The following is a 14833-nucleotide window of genomic DNA, read 5'->3' on the forward strand; positions in this document are numbered from 1 at the left end:
GCAGATACCGCATGAACACATTTTAATAATTACACTGCAATTAAAAAATAGTTACCAAAAATACAACAGCCTCATGGGCTTTAACGCTCAATGTCAGTATATCTAGAAACCTGGGTGTTTAATGACAGCAAACGAGATTTAGACACAATTACTACACAATTATTTTTTACTATGAAATAGCTGATTTTACAACTGACAGCAAAATGATGCTTCTCAGATGGTGTCACACTTTTAATCAGACAAGCAAAACTTAATAGCAGATAGAGAATCTCAAAACGGCCAAATATCTGATTAACCAATATATTATCCGATGTATTATTCAATCATTACATGTATAATTTAAAGCAATATGACACCTCAAAACTTGATTCAAACACTAAATTTGGCAGGTCTAAATTATGGGAAAATCGTCTACTTTTAGGTGCTGACTTAAATGGATCTAAAAGCAGGCCTAAAGTTTAATCACGTGGTTAAATCTTGACGAACGAGTCAGACAGTTTTGATAACCCGCAAACTCAATCGTTTTGCAATCTGAACAAAACTTGCCTGCATCCTTTCAGCAGCACGCCTTCACTCTAAAGGCCCGCCCTCCGCAAACACGGCAGCCAATCAGATGCCTCAAACCCCGAACGCGCAGAGTGATTGACAGACAGCGAGAGTTTCTGATTAGCTAGTTTTTTGATTCCGTAACACATGCGGGTCACTTTCCTTTTCTCTGGAAACTTAGTGCGGCGATATCTGTCAGATAAAGACTGTGTGTGGGATAAATAAAAACACGCTTAAATAGCAATTCAATTTTAATCTGTCTAGAGCAAGGATATAGTTAGTTACAAAAAAGTTTAACAAATGTCACACCAGAGAAGTAATATATTGGTTGCTAACGCCCTGAAGTTCATCTGTACACATCCTGTCAATTCACTCGACCTCGCGCAGCTGCACATAAACCTGTGTACACAATCATAATCACACTCTCCCAGCATATACATAACTATTACAGTCTCACTCAACAGATGGTTGGCTGTTCAGGAGCATCAATATTATGTCTCTGCCTGTAAAGAAGCGCGGGCTCGTGTGTGTGTTACACAAGATCGAGTCACTGCAGCTTGGATGAGAAACTGTTCAGCCAGACGTCACACACACTGTGCGTCCTCAAGCTAGCTCGCTAGCACTAGCTCGCTCTAAAATATATATACACAGGACAACAACACCAAGTAACCCATCATGCTTCAGTACTCAAAATCAGACACATTTAGCCCTATCTTAAGAGTTAAGCCCCAGCTGATGTAAACGTCATGGTCACCTTTAGCCGGTTAGCGTTACAATGAGATGCAGCGCGCAAGATGAAAACAATAATAAACGCATAAAAGCAAACCCCGCGCTCGCACACGCTCAGACTCCACGAGGCGCGTGGAAACAACGGATCGAGACTCTTGCGAGCACGTGTTTGGATGTCTAGTGCTTGCAAGTGTATGGTGGAGACAGCGAGAAAGGATACTCTTTGTTCCTGAAGGCCTCTTTAGTGTGCTCGATGATGAACACCTCCTCTCCTGGGCCCGGCGGCTCCGACAGCGGCTTAACCAAAGGGTACGGCTTCCGGCCTAGTAACGGTGCCATGGCGGGCTCGCTGCGGTCCTGGATATGTCTTCAAAGTGAAATACTGAACTAACCCCCGCTCAATCTCAGCTTCAACTGAATATGCCGTGAATCCGCGCGTCTCAGCGGCGTAGCATCGGGCTAGGCTAGCGCGCGCTGCTTTACTTACTTTTAGGAAAACAAAACCCAAATAGAAGTACTAAGTTGTCGATCAGTTACATCTCCCGTGTTAAATCCGCTGGTTTGAGGGAGCCGGTGGGGTCATGGTGAGGAGTGAGCGGAAGCTCCTGGGTGCCGGGGATCGAAGCGCGAAAGGCGGCCCGTCAGAGCTGGTATGGCGGGCTTTCTTATGCCGCTCAGGTCCGTGATGTAACGTAGTCGATTCTCCAGGCCAAAGCGACGTACCAATCCCCCGTCCGCAGCGACTGCAGACCGCGTAGATGCTGTTTTAAGGGACTTGCTGATTACATAAACAAACAAGAGGGTTTATAGCTGATTGAAAAATGGCGGGAGTTCCTGCTACACCGGCAACATTCCGTACAACCTCAAAACTCCGTTACCCCGGTAGCAAGCGGCGACGCAAGAATAAGTCCCACCCATCCTCTCCAACGATTGGTTACTAAGAAACTACGACACAGACTGAGATATTTGATTGGCCGATTCAACTGTCAGTTATACCTACTCCACCTTTTGTCAAAGCAACACCCCTCCAATCACAAATACAAGGGGTGTTTGGAAGCGTGGCTAGAGGTCAGTTTATGGTAAATTCATAGATAATTTCAAAATGACAGTATGCAGGTTGACTCATACACTTTAGTATTAATAACGGGCATTTTATTTTTATTATAACATAGTTGATATAGCCAAATGCTTAGAGTTTAGCTGAAAGGGGCAGCGGTTGTAGAATTTAAAATGAGACAATAGAGCATGCACACGACACTTTTGATCCAATTAAAGAGACAGTCTTGATTAATGTTAATACCAGTCTTAGCAGTGGAGACGGTCCACACCAAATACCTGTTTCGCAGCCACATATTAAATAATAAAGCTCTGTCTAAAGCATATAAACAACGCTAAATTATTAAATGTATAAAAACTAATTTAAACATTGTAACGTTATAGGAATCATAATATTATGAATCGCCCTTAAAATCATTTCATACGTACAATAGTGTTATATCTACCATACAGATGATGCAATCAGAGGAAAGCCGCATAAATCCAAAGTGGTTTTATTTCCATCTGTCTAGTGAAAATGTTTACATTGTTACCAGGCAACACTACATGGATCGTACACAAATATTTCTTTTTTATTATTATTTGAAAAATACTTCAAAGACCATGGAAAGTGGAAGTCTTCATATTTAAAATACAAATATGTGAGTGACCTTACCATTTATAAAAGATAGGCATTCCTTCTTTTTTAATAAAAAGTTTGGTAATTGGATGCAGTACACTGAACAATAATAAACAAATCAAGAAACCGATAACACGGATGTTATTTAAACCTGCACTAAATGCATGTATTTAAGAATTTTTACAATAAAACAGGCCAATAAAACTTATTTGTATAATCTTTAGAAATGCCACAATCACAAAACAAGCAAACAGTTTAAAATTAAACTGTTTTGCATACTGTATGCCAATCATTACTCTAGGCAGTCACATGTATTATGCTAGTCCTTTAACAATTGAGAAACATGCAATATAACTGTTGATTTTTAAGATGCAATACAAACTGCTTTACATTCATAAGAAAATACCTGACAAGATCTAAGATGATCTTTTTAATGTCCAAAAAAAAATTCAAGCTTTTTTTTTTCTTGATCATATACTGTAAAGGTGAATTTCAGGCATTTGGCAGGTTGTAAAAAGTCTCTTAAATGTCCAGTTCAGTCTCTTTCAGAAATACTTCTATACTTTTGACCTGCAATGTTCAGAATAGTGGTGCTAACTGAGAGTTGAATTCTGCTCAGTGCAAACTCTTTTAAGCGGTGGGGCTCCAATCACTTCCTCTTCCTCCTGTGATTAAACAATAATGTCACACATGAAAAAAATCAGGTTTGCTTAGTATTTGCAACATATATTTTAATTCCCATAATGCATTAGGTGAACATCTCTTTGAAGACTATTGGACGCTACCTGAGTAGAGAGAGACAACACATCTTCTTTAATTAGAGTCGGGGGCTCATCCGTCACCTCACTGCTGGTTGTTGATGCCTCTAAATATGGGGTTTGATCATCAAAAATAAAATGTGCAAATACATGTATGCATGTGAAATGAAGGATGCACCATCATTACGGTTATCTTACATACTTGGGTGTATCTAACAAAACATGTCAAGAACATGCATACAATAAATCATAATTCACCCCCCCCCAAAAAAATAATTAAATTAATTAAATAATGGCCCGGTTTCATAGACACGGCTTAGACTAAACCATAATTAGGCCATAGTTCAATTAGGACATTTAAGTAATTTTTATAAATGTGCTTAAAAAAAACATTACTGGGGTGCATCTTGAGACAAAACAAAGGCACTGATATATTTTAAGATCAGTCCTTTTCTTTCAGTTGAAACAGCTCTGACTTACATTTTAGTCTAGGACTAGGCTTAAGCCTTGTCTGTGAAACCGGGGGGAAATGTATTAAATACATTTTTAAAAAGTATTAAATATTAAATTCAATGGTCTATATAGATTTGTTGTGTTATGGCATTACTTTATGACAGTTCAGCACAATTATACCCTAAATTATCATTTCAGAATTTCATTATTGTAATATGGGGATTTTGTTTATATACATACATTATATACAAATTACAGTAATAAGAATCACTATAAGGATAATGGATATTAAAAATTAAATCCAGGATAAAGGATATTGAAAAAAACTCAAATGGTTATATATATGTATATGTATGTACATGTATACTTAGAATAAATAAGGTTTATAATGTATTAAAAGAAGTCTCTTCTGTCACCAACATTGCATTTATTGATCAAAAATACAGTAAAATCATAAATTGTGAATTTTGAGTCTTCAGTTTCACATGATCCTTCAGAAATTATTCTAATATGCTATTTTGCAGGTCAATTAATATTGGTACTCAATTATTAATATAAATGTTGAAAACAGTTTTTACTGCTTAATATCGTACCCCATCAATACACTATATGTTATTTAGATTATAATACTAATTTGCATTTGCTTTGAAGACCAATATTTTGTATCCGTCTTGTCAGTTAGATAAATAATCTTTTTACTGAATGTGTTTTCACTGGTCTGTCTCACCTCTCTCGGCATCCATGGTCTCCTGTCCCAGGGTGGGCGGCTGGGAATCCTCTGTACGGAAGTAGGGTGCATGGGAAGGGCTCACTGCTTCACTCACATGCTGTGGACTGGAGTTGCTGCTGCTGTCCACTTTGGTATTAGACTGATAGGCATCTGATAGGAAACTCTGGTTACTGTTGTCATCTGTGTAGGAGAGTGAATTAATGAAACATATTTGTTTAAAGTCTCCTGAAGAAATATGTCAATGATGTTTAAGTACTTTAGCACACTGTAATGTAACAGTACATACTATGCTAAAATAAATATGCAAACCACACTGTCAAGGTGCAAGGTAATTTATGTAACTAGAGCATAACAACACAAACCAGTGTTGCTATATATATATATATATATATATATATATATATATATATATATATATATATATATATATATATATATATATATATATATATTAGAGAGAGAGAGAGAGAGAGAGAATGTTCTGAATTGTTTACAGAGGAAATATCAAGTTTCCAAGTCCTGTATTACCCTGAAAATCCAGTAGCACGGAGCGGGCGTTTTCCAACACTACATCTGTAGGAAAGCCCTTCAGTTCCCTCATTGCAGTCCCTGACACTTTAGGCTTGTATATCTACAAGAAAGAAAAAAATGACATTTTGAAAATGAACACTGTATGTATATATCTGAGAAGTGCTTGAGATGACATAATATACTGTACACACCTGTTTAGTCTCTGTAACCGGGACCCATTTGAATATCCGTAATGACGTGTCTCCCACCGTAACCCACTTTTTTTCCCTAAGAGGACAAACATGTTTCACTACAAATGGCTTTATTAAAAAAAAATTATTTCTTTTTACATTTTGAGTACTGTTATGCAGCTGTATGTTTTTTTTTCTTTTGAGGCTTTTTGCCATTTGTGTTATTTTCAGTTCAGTGGTACTTATATAATTTAGTATTGTATTGCGGTATAAGACTTCATTTATATTGAAAACCTACCACAGAATTTGTGAGATTCACTTATATACGTTACAAGGATGTTCAACAGAGACTAACTAAAATGAATATATAAAACTGCTAATTTTTACATTTCAGACATTCCAAGCAGAAATATATATGACAAAATCACTTCACCCCATTACAGACCACCAACAGATTGTTCAATCCCAAGACACGCCCACATACTGTATACAGTGAGGCCCATTGGTTGCCCTGCTTGTCTGTCATGTGACTGAATGACGTCACCCTCCCCGCCACTCTGAAGTTTATTTTTGTAACGCAGAAGAAAAGAAACTTGTCTCCCTCTTCAAACAAGCAACTTACCACCGACGGACCCTATCAATTGCCGCCATCACTTTTTTGATATCATCTTTTGCACGGCTGCGCGTCTCCGCTCGCACGGACCTTCCCGACATTTTAATGGCTTTTATTAGTTTATCAAGATCTCCCTCTTTTTCTTGCCTTCCTCCGTCTGCGACTTGATCTCGCCTTGTCTTCGTCTCGGTCTCGCGAGACTTCATAACGCGCCACTGGCACTGCCTCTTTGCATTTTTTTAAATTTTTTTACATTAGCCCCATTTAATTTATTTGTACATTTATTTTCATTATTAAACATTCTTTAGATTCTGTTATCTAATAACCACAATATGAGTGTGTATCACATTATAAGAAGCTGTCACGTGCCTATAATGCCCTCATCACACCACCAGATGGCAGCGGTTTTCACTTAAAAATACTTTCTGTACTTCATGTTTATCATGTTAATATTTGATAATTATGTGACAAACGTGTTGGACGAAATATTACATTGTTATTTAGCAGACGCTTTTATCCAAATGAGGACAACAAAAGAGCATTTTAAATATGTAAATATTTTTAAATTATGTTCTATATAAATAAAAACTGAACATAGGATTTAACTTTAAACTATTTTGTCCCCAGTTTAAACTCACTTCTAACACTATGCAAAAGTCTAAATTGTTATTTGTTCATTATATCAAAATGTTTTAATATTTACTTCATTTTTTAAGTTTAAGTACTACATAACAGAAATGTTGTAAAAATCTCATAAAATATATTTGCCATCTCACTTTATCAGTTATTTGAAATGGCTGTGATGTTCAAACTGAGTGCCACTGGCAACTAATATTAAAAAATAAACTAAAGACCAAACACAATTCATAATTTTTTTTTAAATAGATTTTATTGATACTCTCCCTCTGCATGTTGACAGTCAAACTAAATTCAGTCGTTCAGAAATTATCAAACAACCTTCACACACACTTTACACTGAATCTTTTGATTATCAAACAAACTCTAGTTGTGTTGTTACACCATAGAACTCCACTGCAGCGATGAATAAACCACATCACCCTCCACACTCTCACTGAGGCTCCGTGGAGAGCAAAGCAATACTGTTTTCTTCACATTAGAGCCCAGACGAGCTGTAGCTAGAATATCACAGAGACGTAGCTCTCCATCCATGGAGATGCATAATGCAATGAAATGAGCATGAAAACGCAGAGGATCACCTGCAAAATGTCAAAATAAAGATCTCAAATGTTAAGCTGCACCGAAAAGACATTTTATATATCTGTAATCAATGAAAACAATAGGCCTTTTGATATTTCTGGTCGACACAAACATACCTGGATAAACCAGGAAATCTCCTCCAAACTTCCCTGCAGAGGTCAGGTAGAAGCCTTTGTTTCTCAGATCTCTGTATACACACAATCTAGTGTTCAGGCGTTCATCTCTAGGCATTGGCCAATCAGTGGAATGGAAACTGCGTTCCTCCGGACAGTGGCTGAAGCCGGCGCGGGCAGTGCAGAGCTGGACCGCCATGGCCGACCACGGGAAGCGGAAAGCCTGGTCCAGTGCGTTAAGACGGTCTCTAATTGCATTTCCAGAGTCATCAGTGCCTGTGGGATCAAATACAGTATATTACTGCTCTAATTGCAACAGACAAAAACATGCAAAATTATTTCAAAGCACCCATCTTGCCAATTAGCCTCATAAACACAGTCAGTACCGACTAAAGTGAACCTAAACAGTTGAGAGAAAATCGGATACGAGGATATATCTGAGCATAAGGTATACGTGGCAACAGCCTAATAAACCTGCTGCTGTCTGTGCCATTAACGTTATCAAACAACAAAAGTCACTCCTTGATCCTTGCTGTCCATGGAGAGTCTTAGCTCTCAGATTCCATCAAAAACATCTTAATTTGTGTTCTGAAGATGAACTCTTCATCTTCTGAAGAAGATGAAGACTTCCAAACCCAAGTCTTATGGGTTTGGAACAACATGAGGGTGTGTAATTAATGACAGAATTTTCATTTTTAGGTGAACTATCCCTTTAAGATTTCACTTTGGATGTGAGGTTTGGGCAGCTAAGAAATAAAGAAATTGGGCAGTTACATTTTTTTTTTTTTTTCATAAATAGGCCAAGAGCATTATTTGGGAGGTGGATATTGCCACTGACCTGTTTTCAGTAAAAGGATTGAACAAATTTCAAATTATTATACGTGAATTGTAGACTTGTAATATATGTGAAAAAACAGGTATAATAATATTTATTCTAACCTCTCAATCAACTGTAAAATCAGCAGAATGCCACATTTTTTCAGCAAATCTGACAATTAAACCTGGAACAATATGATGTATTGTGATACAAATATGGTTAATACATTTTTGTATGAAATTCAAGAAATTCCAAAAATCTTTTCTGGAATTCAAGTCTTTTTTTAGTGTAAATGTTCATATACTATTGGCACAAAAGTCACTAATGCCAAAAGAAAATAAGCATCTGAATACGTAAATAGGAGAAATGAAAAATAATTTGGCTTAATGTCTTCTATTTATGATTGGACCAGACCCTCTCTCACCGTTCTCCTTCTCATTCATGATTCTCGTCAGCACTGTCTTCTTGTCCTCAAGGGCCAGAGCACGCTGCTCCTTATAACTGCTCTCCAGACCGGCCTCATACTGTCTCACCGCCTCCGAATGCCTCTCCTCATCTCCACAATCCTGACCAAAATAATAATAATATACAGTCATTCTTGAGAAGTGGGATAAAACAGGGTGCAAAATTTAAAAAATAAAACCTTGTACTCAGTCAAATGAAACTACATTTATGTATCTTATATGTACTAAGCTACTGAGCTATGCTTTGATGCAACCTCCCAACTTTTCTCTTTTTTTAACAAAATGTGCTTTTTACCTTGGACTGTGTAATAGAATTTCAACTTTAACAGCATTCAAGATGTTTTTAACATTTCAAAACACATTCTCATGTTAGCAACAGATTACACTTTCACATGTGACCAACAATTCCTCAACAAATATAAAATATCTTAATGAAGTATCAAAATATTCATCTGACGGTGGTGGCGAAAACCTGAATTTGGATTCTTTTTTACTATCAAATACAATGAATAAATCAATTACCGTATTAAAACAAACACAACAAACAGCGAGTATGTTATTGTTCATAAAGCTTTTATTCAAGAGTCACTTTTAAGTATTTTGATATATTATTGGAACGGTGGTCACATCTGACGGTGTTAAAATAAAGTTCATGTAGTAGCCATTTAGTTTTTTCTGTTGATGCTAGATGCTAATGGAACCTGCTTAAGGAGAATAAAATTATCTAAATATTTCAAATAATTTCTTCAGAAATAGGAAGATGGTGTTGACATATCATGGTTGTGACCAGGAAATATTAACATTAGGATTTAAAATATTATAAAATTTACCAGAGCCTGTCTGACACTGTGGCAAGGGGTTCGTTTAGAGTGACAGCTGCCCCTGATATTCCCTGATTTTATTACATTTTTATAAATGTCTGACGGTGTTGACAAAACGTGGGGACGCAACTTTGAAACCTTATGAAACATGCATGTGTCACTGAAAAACAACCTTGCTTTTTATACGAGACATTATTAAGTGTTGCTTTTCATAAAACAAGGTATTTTTCCATCATTAAAAAAATAAATAAAAAAAAAATCCATTTTATAGCATATGAATGATTGAACCCTTCTCTGTGCACACTGTTTTAGATGTAGTGAGAAGACAAGTGTCAGATTTCACATAATAATGATACATTTAAATTGAAGGGGATAATTGTGTTAAATTATATTAATAATCCCCATAACATTTACAATTGAAAATATATTTTTTAAAACTAATAGCAGTTACAAATGCTGGACATGTTTTGTTCCATGTCTCACAAAGTGATAGATAGATGGATAGATAGATAGGAGTGCACCTGAGGTTGCAGTGATGCAGCAGCAGAGCTCGTCTCCTCCAGCAGCAGCGCCTCCTCCTGCAGGAGCTCCAGCGGTCTGCCCAGCCGCACGTTCTGCCGAGGCTGACGGGCCAGAGAGCCCACCAGAGCACCGATCACACCCGCAGATCTGCACCTTTTCATGTCCGACACCTTCCACAACAGAGGAGTGGATCCGCAAAAGCGGATGTCAATCAAAGCATCTTTTGATGGCTGATGCTCACTTTCACTTTTTGTATCCATATCCTCATTCACTTCCACGCTTGATGACTGTTGTGATATATTCATTCCTGCTTGATCCCCATCCATCACGTCTCCAAAACACACACCTGGGTGTCTCAACATGTGACTATCGACTTTTAAGCTGTGCTTCCGCTCTATAATGCATTTGCCGAGACTTTATGTATCGGTACTAAATAGGATAATAGTAAATACGTGGCGATCATACGAAATGTATAATTATAACAGTTACAAGAAGCAAATTTAAGTAAGATGATTGCGCTGATGGCACAGATAGCCTGTTTGAAAAACAACTCATGGTTACGTTCACCTCGCGCTGCCTAATTACAAAGAAATAGAACACAAATCACATTTCGATTTAAACACGTGTGTTCTACACAAGTTACTTCCCTTGAAAAGCACACCACGTGACCATGATCTCTGAATAACTCTACTGATCCCATAAATGTTACACCTTCGGTTAGCTTTACATGCACGTTTTTTTTAAAGGCCTCACATGGCAAAACATTGGGAATGTTGTATAACTAATATATTTTAATAATTCAAAAAGTCTCGTTATCTCCCTCGAAAGATCCAGAACACGTTATTATCATGTGATAGCTGTTACTTTTGTCATCGCTGTTTGGGATGAACCAATCACATAACTGGATAGTATTTCAATTTGAATGCTTTTAATGTGTTTAAAACCCTACTGCATAATGAACAAACGTCTCCTCCAAACTGAAGAGAGATGCCGGGTTCAGTCTTCTGAGACATCCATTAACCGAATTTAGTCAAAACGGAGTATAAACAAATATTAAAAATGATCAAAAATCAAAATGTATCAAAGTACATCCTTGATGATATGTACATATTTAGTTATTGGATAGTTTCAGTATAAAACATACACTGAAAATTAGCGTAAACATCAGTGGAATTAATAAATTGGCACAAAATCATATGAAGAAAGATGAAAGCCTAAAGAAAAAATGAGAGAGAGAGAGAAATCAAATACAGAACTCTAGTTCCGCCCATATTACAAGAGTTTTAACATCTACATTTAAAAAGTGATTTCATTCATTAATACAGCAGTCTACTACACACACCCCAAAACAGGCAAACACTGTTTAACACCAACAGGCCCTCTTGACAGCGTGTGTTTTTATTGGTCGATGACTGGCGAATATCTGCAAGTGAAATTTTCCATTTCCTCCATAACTCTTAGCCGAGGGCTGTGGGAATAGAGAGACCCATGGGGCAGTGAGAGAGGGCTGGACATCCAGTCTGCACCAGCAGACACACTGCCTTCAGTGCAAACCTTCATTAATGCCATCTCACACACACCAAGGCCTCGCATCACACACCTAGAGGGAAAAGATAGAAGTGTGATGCATGTGGTTCAAACCCAACTGTAAAGCTCTGAATGTACAGTTTTCAGAATATTCTTCAAATCCCAATGCATCTGGACCAGGGTTTCTGCAGGTTTTAGGAAGGTACATTTAAGACCAAGTAAAGAAGATTTAAGGAAAAAGAAACTCATACATGTTTGGAACAACATGAGGGTGAGAAAATTATGACAGAATTTGCATTTTTGGGTGAACTATCCCTTTAAGACCTTTTAACACTCGCAGAACCCCTGTGGACACATACAATATCTTTACATGGTTGCATAAAAACTACTAGACTACCCACAAGCCACAGCCAGTCGGTTTAGTTCCTACATCTCTACTAAGCCCGTCGGTGTGGGAGAGAGTCCATGTGTGCACTCAGCTTCATCTCATTCTCTAGAATCTGCACCAGCTGCTGCATGGAGGGCAGGTGTCCCGACTGCAGCTTTGACCATACAGGCATATCTGTGAACACATAAACATACACACGCAGAGGAAAAATCACTAATATTAAGGAGCTTAAACATCATGTAGTTTTAACAGCATGAAATCACTGCGCTGCAATATTTTGATCTGTAATTAATCATCAGTCTTACCATTAAGTGTGATTTCAAAGGCACCAGTGGACATACACTGGTTTTCTATCATGTTGCTGAGGAAGAACACCATCATGCAGGCATATATCTTAACAAAAACACAACAAACTGAGGTCACAAACACATCTAGTACGCAACTCAAACATTTGAAATGTGCACTGTAATTTCTGAAGATAGCTATCGGTTGAGCAAGCACGGTCAAATCAATCAGCGACTTAAAAGCTCAAAGGTTCTTACAGGAAAAGACTGAGTCTCATTCACTAAACTGTGTACAAACATTTTCAACAAACAAACTGTACTTTAGTACTAAAATGTATTCTACGTTTACTAAAGAAAAAAATGAAGGAACAACTGAAAGCACAGATATATTCTCCAAATTCATTAACATTAGAATGACTTTAAGAATAATAGAAATTCATGCAGTCATTAATTTGTGACCCTGGACCACAAAACCAGTCATAAGGGTCAATTTTTCAAAACTGAGACTTATAGATAGACTTATAGGTTTGTTAGGATATGACAATATTTGGCCGGGATACAACTATTTGAAAATCTGGATTCTGAGGGTGCAAACAAAATCTAAATATTGAGAAAATACAGGGTAATTCACATAAATTTAAAAGCAAAAATGCATAAAATAGTTTTAAAACTGAATAAGTTAACAAAAAAGTAACAATTGATAATAAATGTATTTATGTAATTTATGTACCCCTCAAGGAATTAAAAATTAATGATTAAAAGGAGGGATATCAAAAGCAGACGCAGAGAAATTACACAGCTACACAATTATGAATGGATGAGACCCACTATGAATTACATAACCCAAAATATAACATGACATTTTTGAACAGAAGTAGATATGCACTACTTTTCCAGACCTCTCAGTAGATTTTTTTACTTAATTGGCCCTCGCTGACCTTATTCTCTTGTGCCCAAAGCCAGATTCCTGGAGTCTCCATGTTGAAATATGTGAAAGGGTGCTTGCCCAGGATAATTAAAGCAATCGCTGCAAGCTTGAAGACAGAGAGGAAGGAAGCTACGTGTCTAAAAATAAATGAATAAAGATCTTAATTTCAGTTTCAGTTCATGAATTAAAATCACTACTATTTTAATAAGAACTGTCCATAAATCAATATGGTCTACAATACAAAAGTTCTTGATGAAATGAGAAATGCACGAGAAAGGCACCTGTATAAAGGCTGTGGCAGGAAGTTTTCTCCCTCAATGCGGATGTCTGGGTACCTCTGGCTGAGAACCCGGGTGTACTCTTCAAACACCCGCCTGTAGCCTCAGGATACACTGCAAACAGAGAGGTGTTGTGTTTAGCAGGAGACCCACAGAGTGCTAGCTGCTAGCAAGAAAAACTGCATTCATAATAGCAATATTGTACACGAAGACTGTTTGCATATGCAAAACAAAAGTGCACTTGGGCACTATACTATACTAGTATCTCTTTAATAATACTAAATAATATTAATTCAGTAAACGTCATGAAACACTATGGTATATCGCATTGTTTATATATGATTCTTGCGCACTGATGCTTAGGCCAGTGTACTCGCCTAACTTAGATGAAGAAAACGAATAGGAATTGTACATAACTCCCTTTTAATGAATTTACTGAATGTGGATAGTTAAGATTAAATCAGCTGCTTTATCGACACCGACCAGCTCGCGCACTGACAGGAAACGGAAAGACATAACGATTACTCACCACATCTGAAACTTCAGCAGTGGCATTCCTGTATATTGCATTTTCATCTTTTTAACGCTGCCATTGTCGGCTGTGGCATGACTCAGTGACAGCACACAGACCAGCAAAAGACATAAACACCGCGTTTCCATCCCGCACAGTCCGCTCGCGGAAGCCCTGCTCAGTGCTCTGACTCCACCCGGAAATACACGCGGAGTATATACAGCCTGTCAAAATAAAAGCCCCCCGAGTCTGAGTGATGACGGGATGTTATAATGTGCGTACCTCTCTGTAAAATAAAACCGTCATATTGACTACATGCACATGTTCGTGTTAACAGCAATTCAACTAAATTATATTCATTTATCGTACCGTGCATTAGTTTTGGTTTGAACAGGTCTGGATATTTTTTCAGGGACCCCACTAGACAGCGACACTGAGTGAAACATTTAACCCAGATTCATTCGTGAAGCAAATAACACCACCACACTGTCTTCAGGATCCTGCCCAAAGTAAATACACTGAGTGCATTATGATCGAGGCTGATGTAGAAGAGCTATTAACGGTGGAGGTTTATTGTAGTTTAAAGCTGGAAAGATGGCGGATAGAAACCACATAATCACTATAAATGGGGGCCTATTTCTACAGGGGCCCAATGGAATACTGCACAAATGGCCCAGAAAACCTACTGAAGAACACCACTGGGTATTTGTTTTTCTTGTTTATTTACCATATCCATTTGTTGAGATGGGTAACTAAC

General features: G+C 37.5%; 4 protein-coding genes across 8 annotated transcripts in view; all 4 read right to left on the minus strand.

Annotated features, from left to right (window-relative positions):
* The window catches only part of baz1b (bromodomain adjacent to zinc finger domain, 1B), a 25723-nt gene extending 22848 nt beyond the window's left edge, over positions 1-2875 (minus strand). Inside the window, exons 1-2 of one of the 2 annotated variants that reach the window (XM_079374646.1) lie at positions 2761-2875; positions 1496-2053 (exon numbers count right to left, since the gene is read on the minus strand). In XM_079374646.1, coding sequence (XP_079230772.1) covers positions 1496-1614 — 119 coding nt within the window. In that variant the 5' untranslated portion in view covers positions 1615-2053; positions 2761-2875. Of the gene's footprint in view, positions 1-1495; positions 2201-2760 lie in introns of those variants that run through there. The other variant, XM_079374645.1, reaches the window with a different exon arrangement.
* On the minus strand, positions 2761-6395 carry bcl7bb (BAF chromatin remodeling complex subunit BCL7B b). The gene is made up of 6 exons (XM_079374647.1): positions 6215-6395; positions 5614-5689; positions 5420-5522; positions 4889-5071; positions 3736-3815; positions 2761-3615 (listed from the first exon to the last, which is right to left on the minus strand). The coding sequence occupies exons 1-6, from the start codon at positions 6304-6306 to the stop codon at positions 3544-3546; spliced, it is 606 nt and encodes a 201-aa protein (XP_079230773.1). The 5' UTR covers positions 6307-6395; the 3' UTR covers positions 2761-3543.
* A 689-nt stretch (positions 6396-7084) lies between these two features.
* Positions 7085-11567, minus strand: tsen34 (TSEN34 tRNA splicing endonuclease subunit). Its single transcript, XM_079373790.1, has 5 exons — positions 11503-11567; positions 10160-11374; positions 8778-8919; positions 7540-7812; positions 7085-7422 (listed from the first exon to the last, which is right to left on the minus strand). The coding sequence occupies exons 2-5, from the start codon at positions 10520-10522 to the stop codon at positions 7220-7222; spliced, it is 981 nt and encodes a 326-aa protein (XP_079229916.1). The 5' UTR covers positions 10523-11374; positions 11503-11567; the 3' UTR covers positions 7085-7219.
* Positions 10936-14289, minus strand: selenot1b (selenoprotein T, 1b). 4 transcript variants are annotated; one of them, XR_013781780.1, is made up of 7 exons: positions 14095-14289; positions 13569-13679; positions 13298-13424; positions 12381-12468; positions 12089-12249; positions 11503-11760; positions 11068-11374 (listed from the first exon to the last, which is right to left on the minus strand). XR_013781780.1 is itself a non-coding variant. In XM_079373791.1 (6 exons), the coding sequence occupies exons 1-5, from the start codon at positions 14223-14225 to the stop codon at positions 12125-12127; spliced, it is 582 nt and encodes a 193-aa protein (XP_079229917.1). In that variant the 5' UTR covers positions 14226-14289; the 3' UTR covers positions 10936-11760; positions 12089-12124. The 4 variants fall into 4 exon arrangements, 2 of the variants coding, with proteins under 2 accessions (XP_079229917.1, XP_079229918.1); XR_013781781.1 differs by having other exon boundaries at positions 12118-12249; positions 14095-14280; XM_079373791.1 differs by having other exon boundaries at positions 10936-11760.
* Positions 14290-14833: the final 544 nt, after the last annotated feature.

Source organism: Barbus barbus (assembly GCF_936440315.1).
Source record: "Barbus barbus genome assembly, chromosome: 23".
In the NCBI taxonomy this organism is placed as follows: Eukaryota; Metazoa; Chordata; class Actinopteri; order Cypriniformes; family Cyprinidae; genus Barbus; species Barbus barbus.

Bases quoted from the DNA above. Each gene is read 5' to 3' on its own strand.
- tsen34 (XM_079373790.1), bottom strand. From the start codon at position 10,522: ATGTTGAGACACCCAGGTGTGTGTTTTGGAGACGTGATGGATGGGGAT. The intron at 8,920-10,159 runs GTGCACTCCTAT...TATTTTGGTCAG, and splicing joins CTGCATCACTGCAACCTCAG to GATTGTGGAGATGAGGAGAG. The intron at 7,813-8,777 runs GTGAGAGAGGGT...TTGATCCCACAG, and splicing joins CATGAATGAGAAGGAGAACG to GCACTGATGACTCTGGAAAT.
- bcl7bb (XM_079374647.1), bottom strand. From the start codon at position 6,306: ATGTCGGGAAGGTCCGTGCGAGCGGAGACGCGCAGCCGTGCAAAAGAT. The intron at 5,523-5,613 runs GTGTGTACAGTA...TCTTTCTTGTAG, and splicing joins CGGTTACAGAGACTAAACAG to ATATACAAGCCTAAAGTGTC. The intron at 3,616-3,735 runs GTAGCGTCCAAT...GTTTAATCACAG, and splicing joins TGTTGTCTCTCTCTACTCAG to GAGGAAGAGGAAGTGATTGG.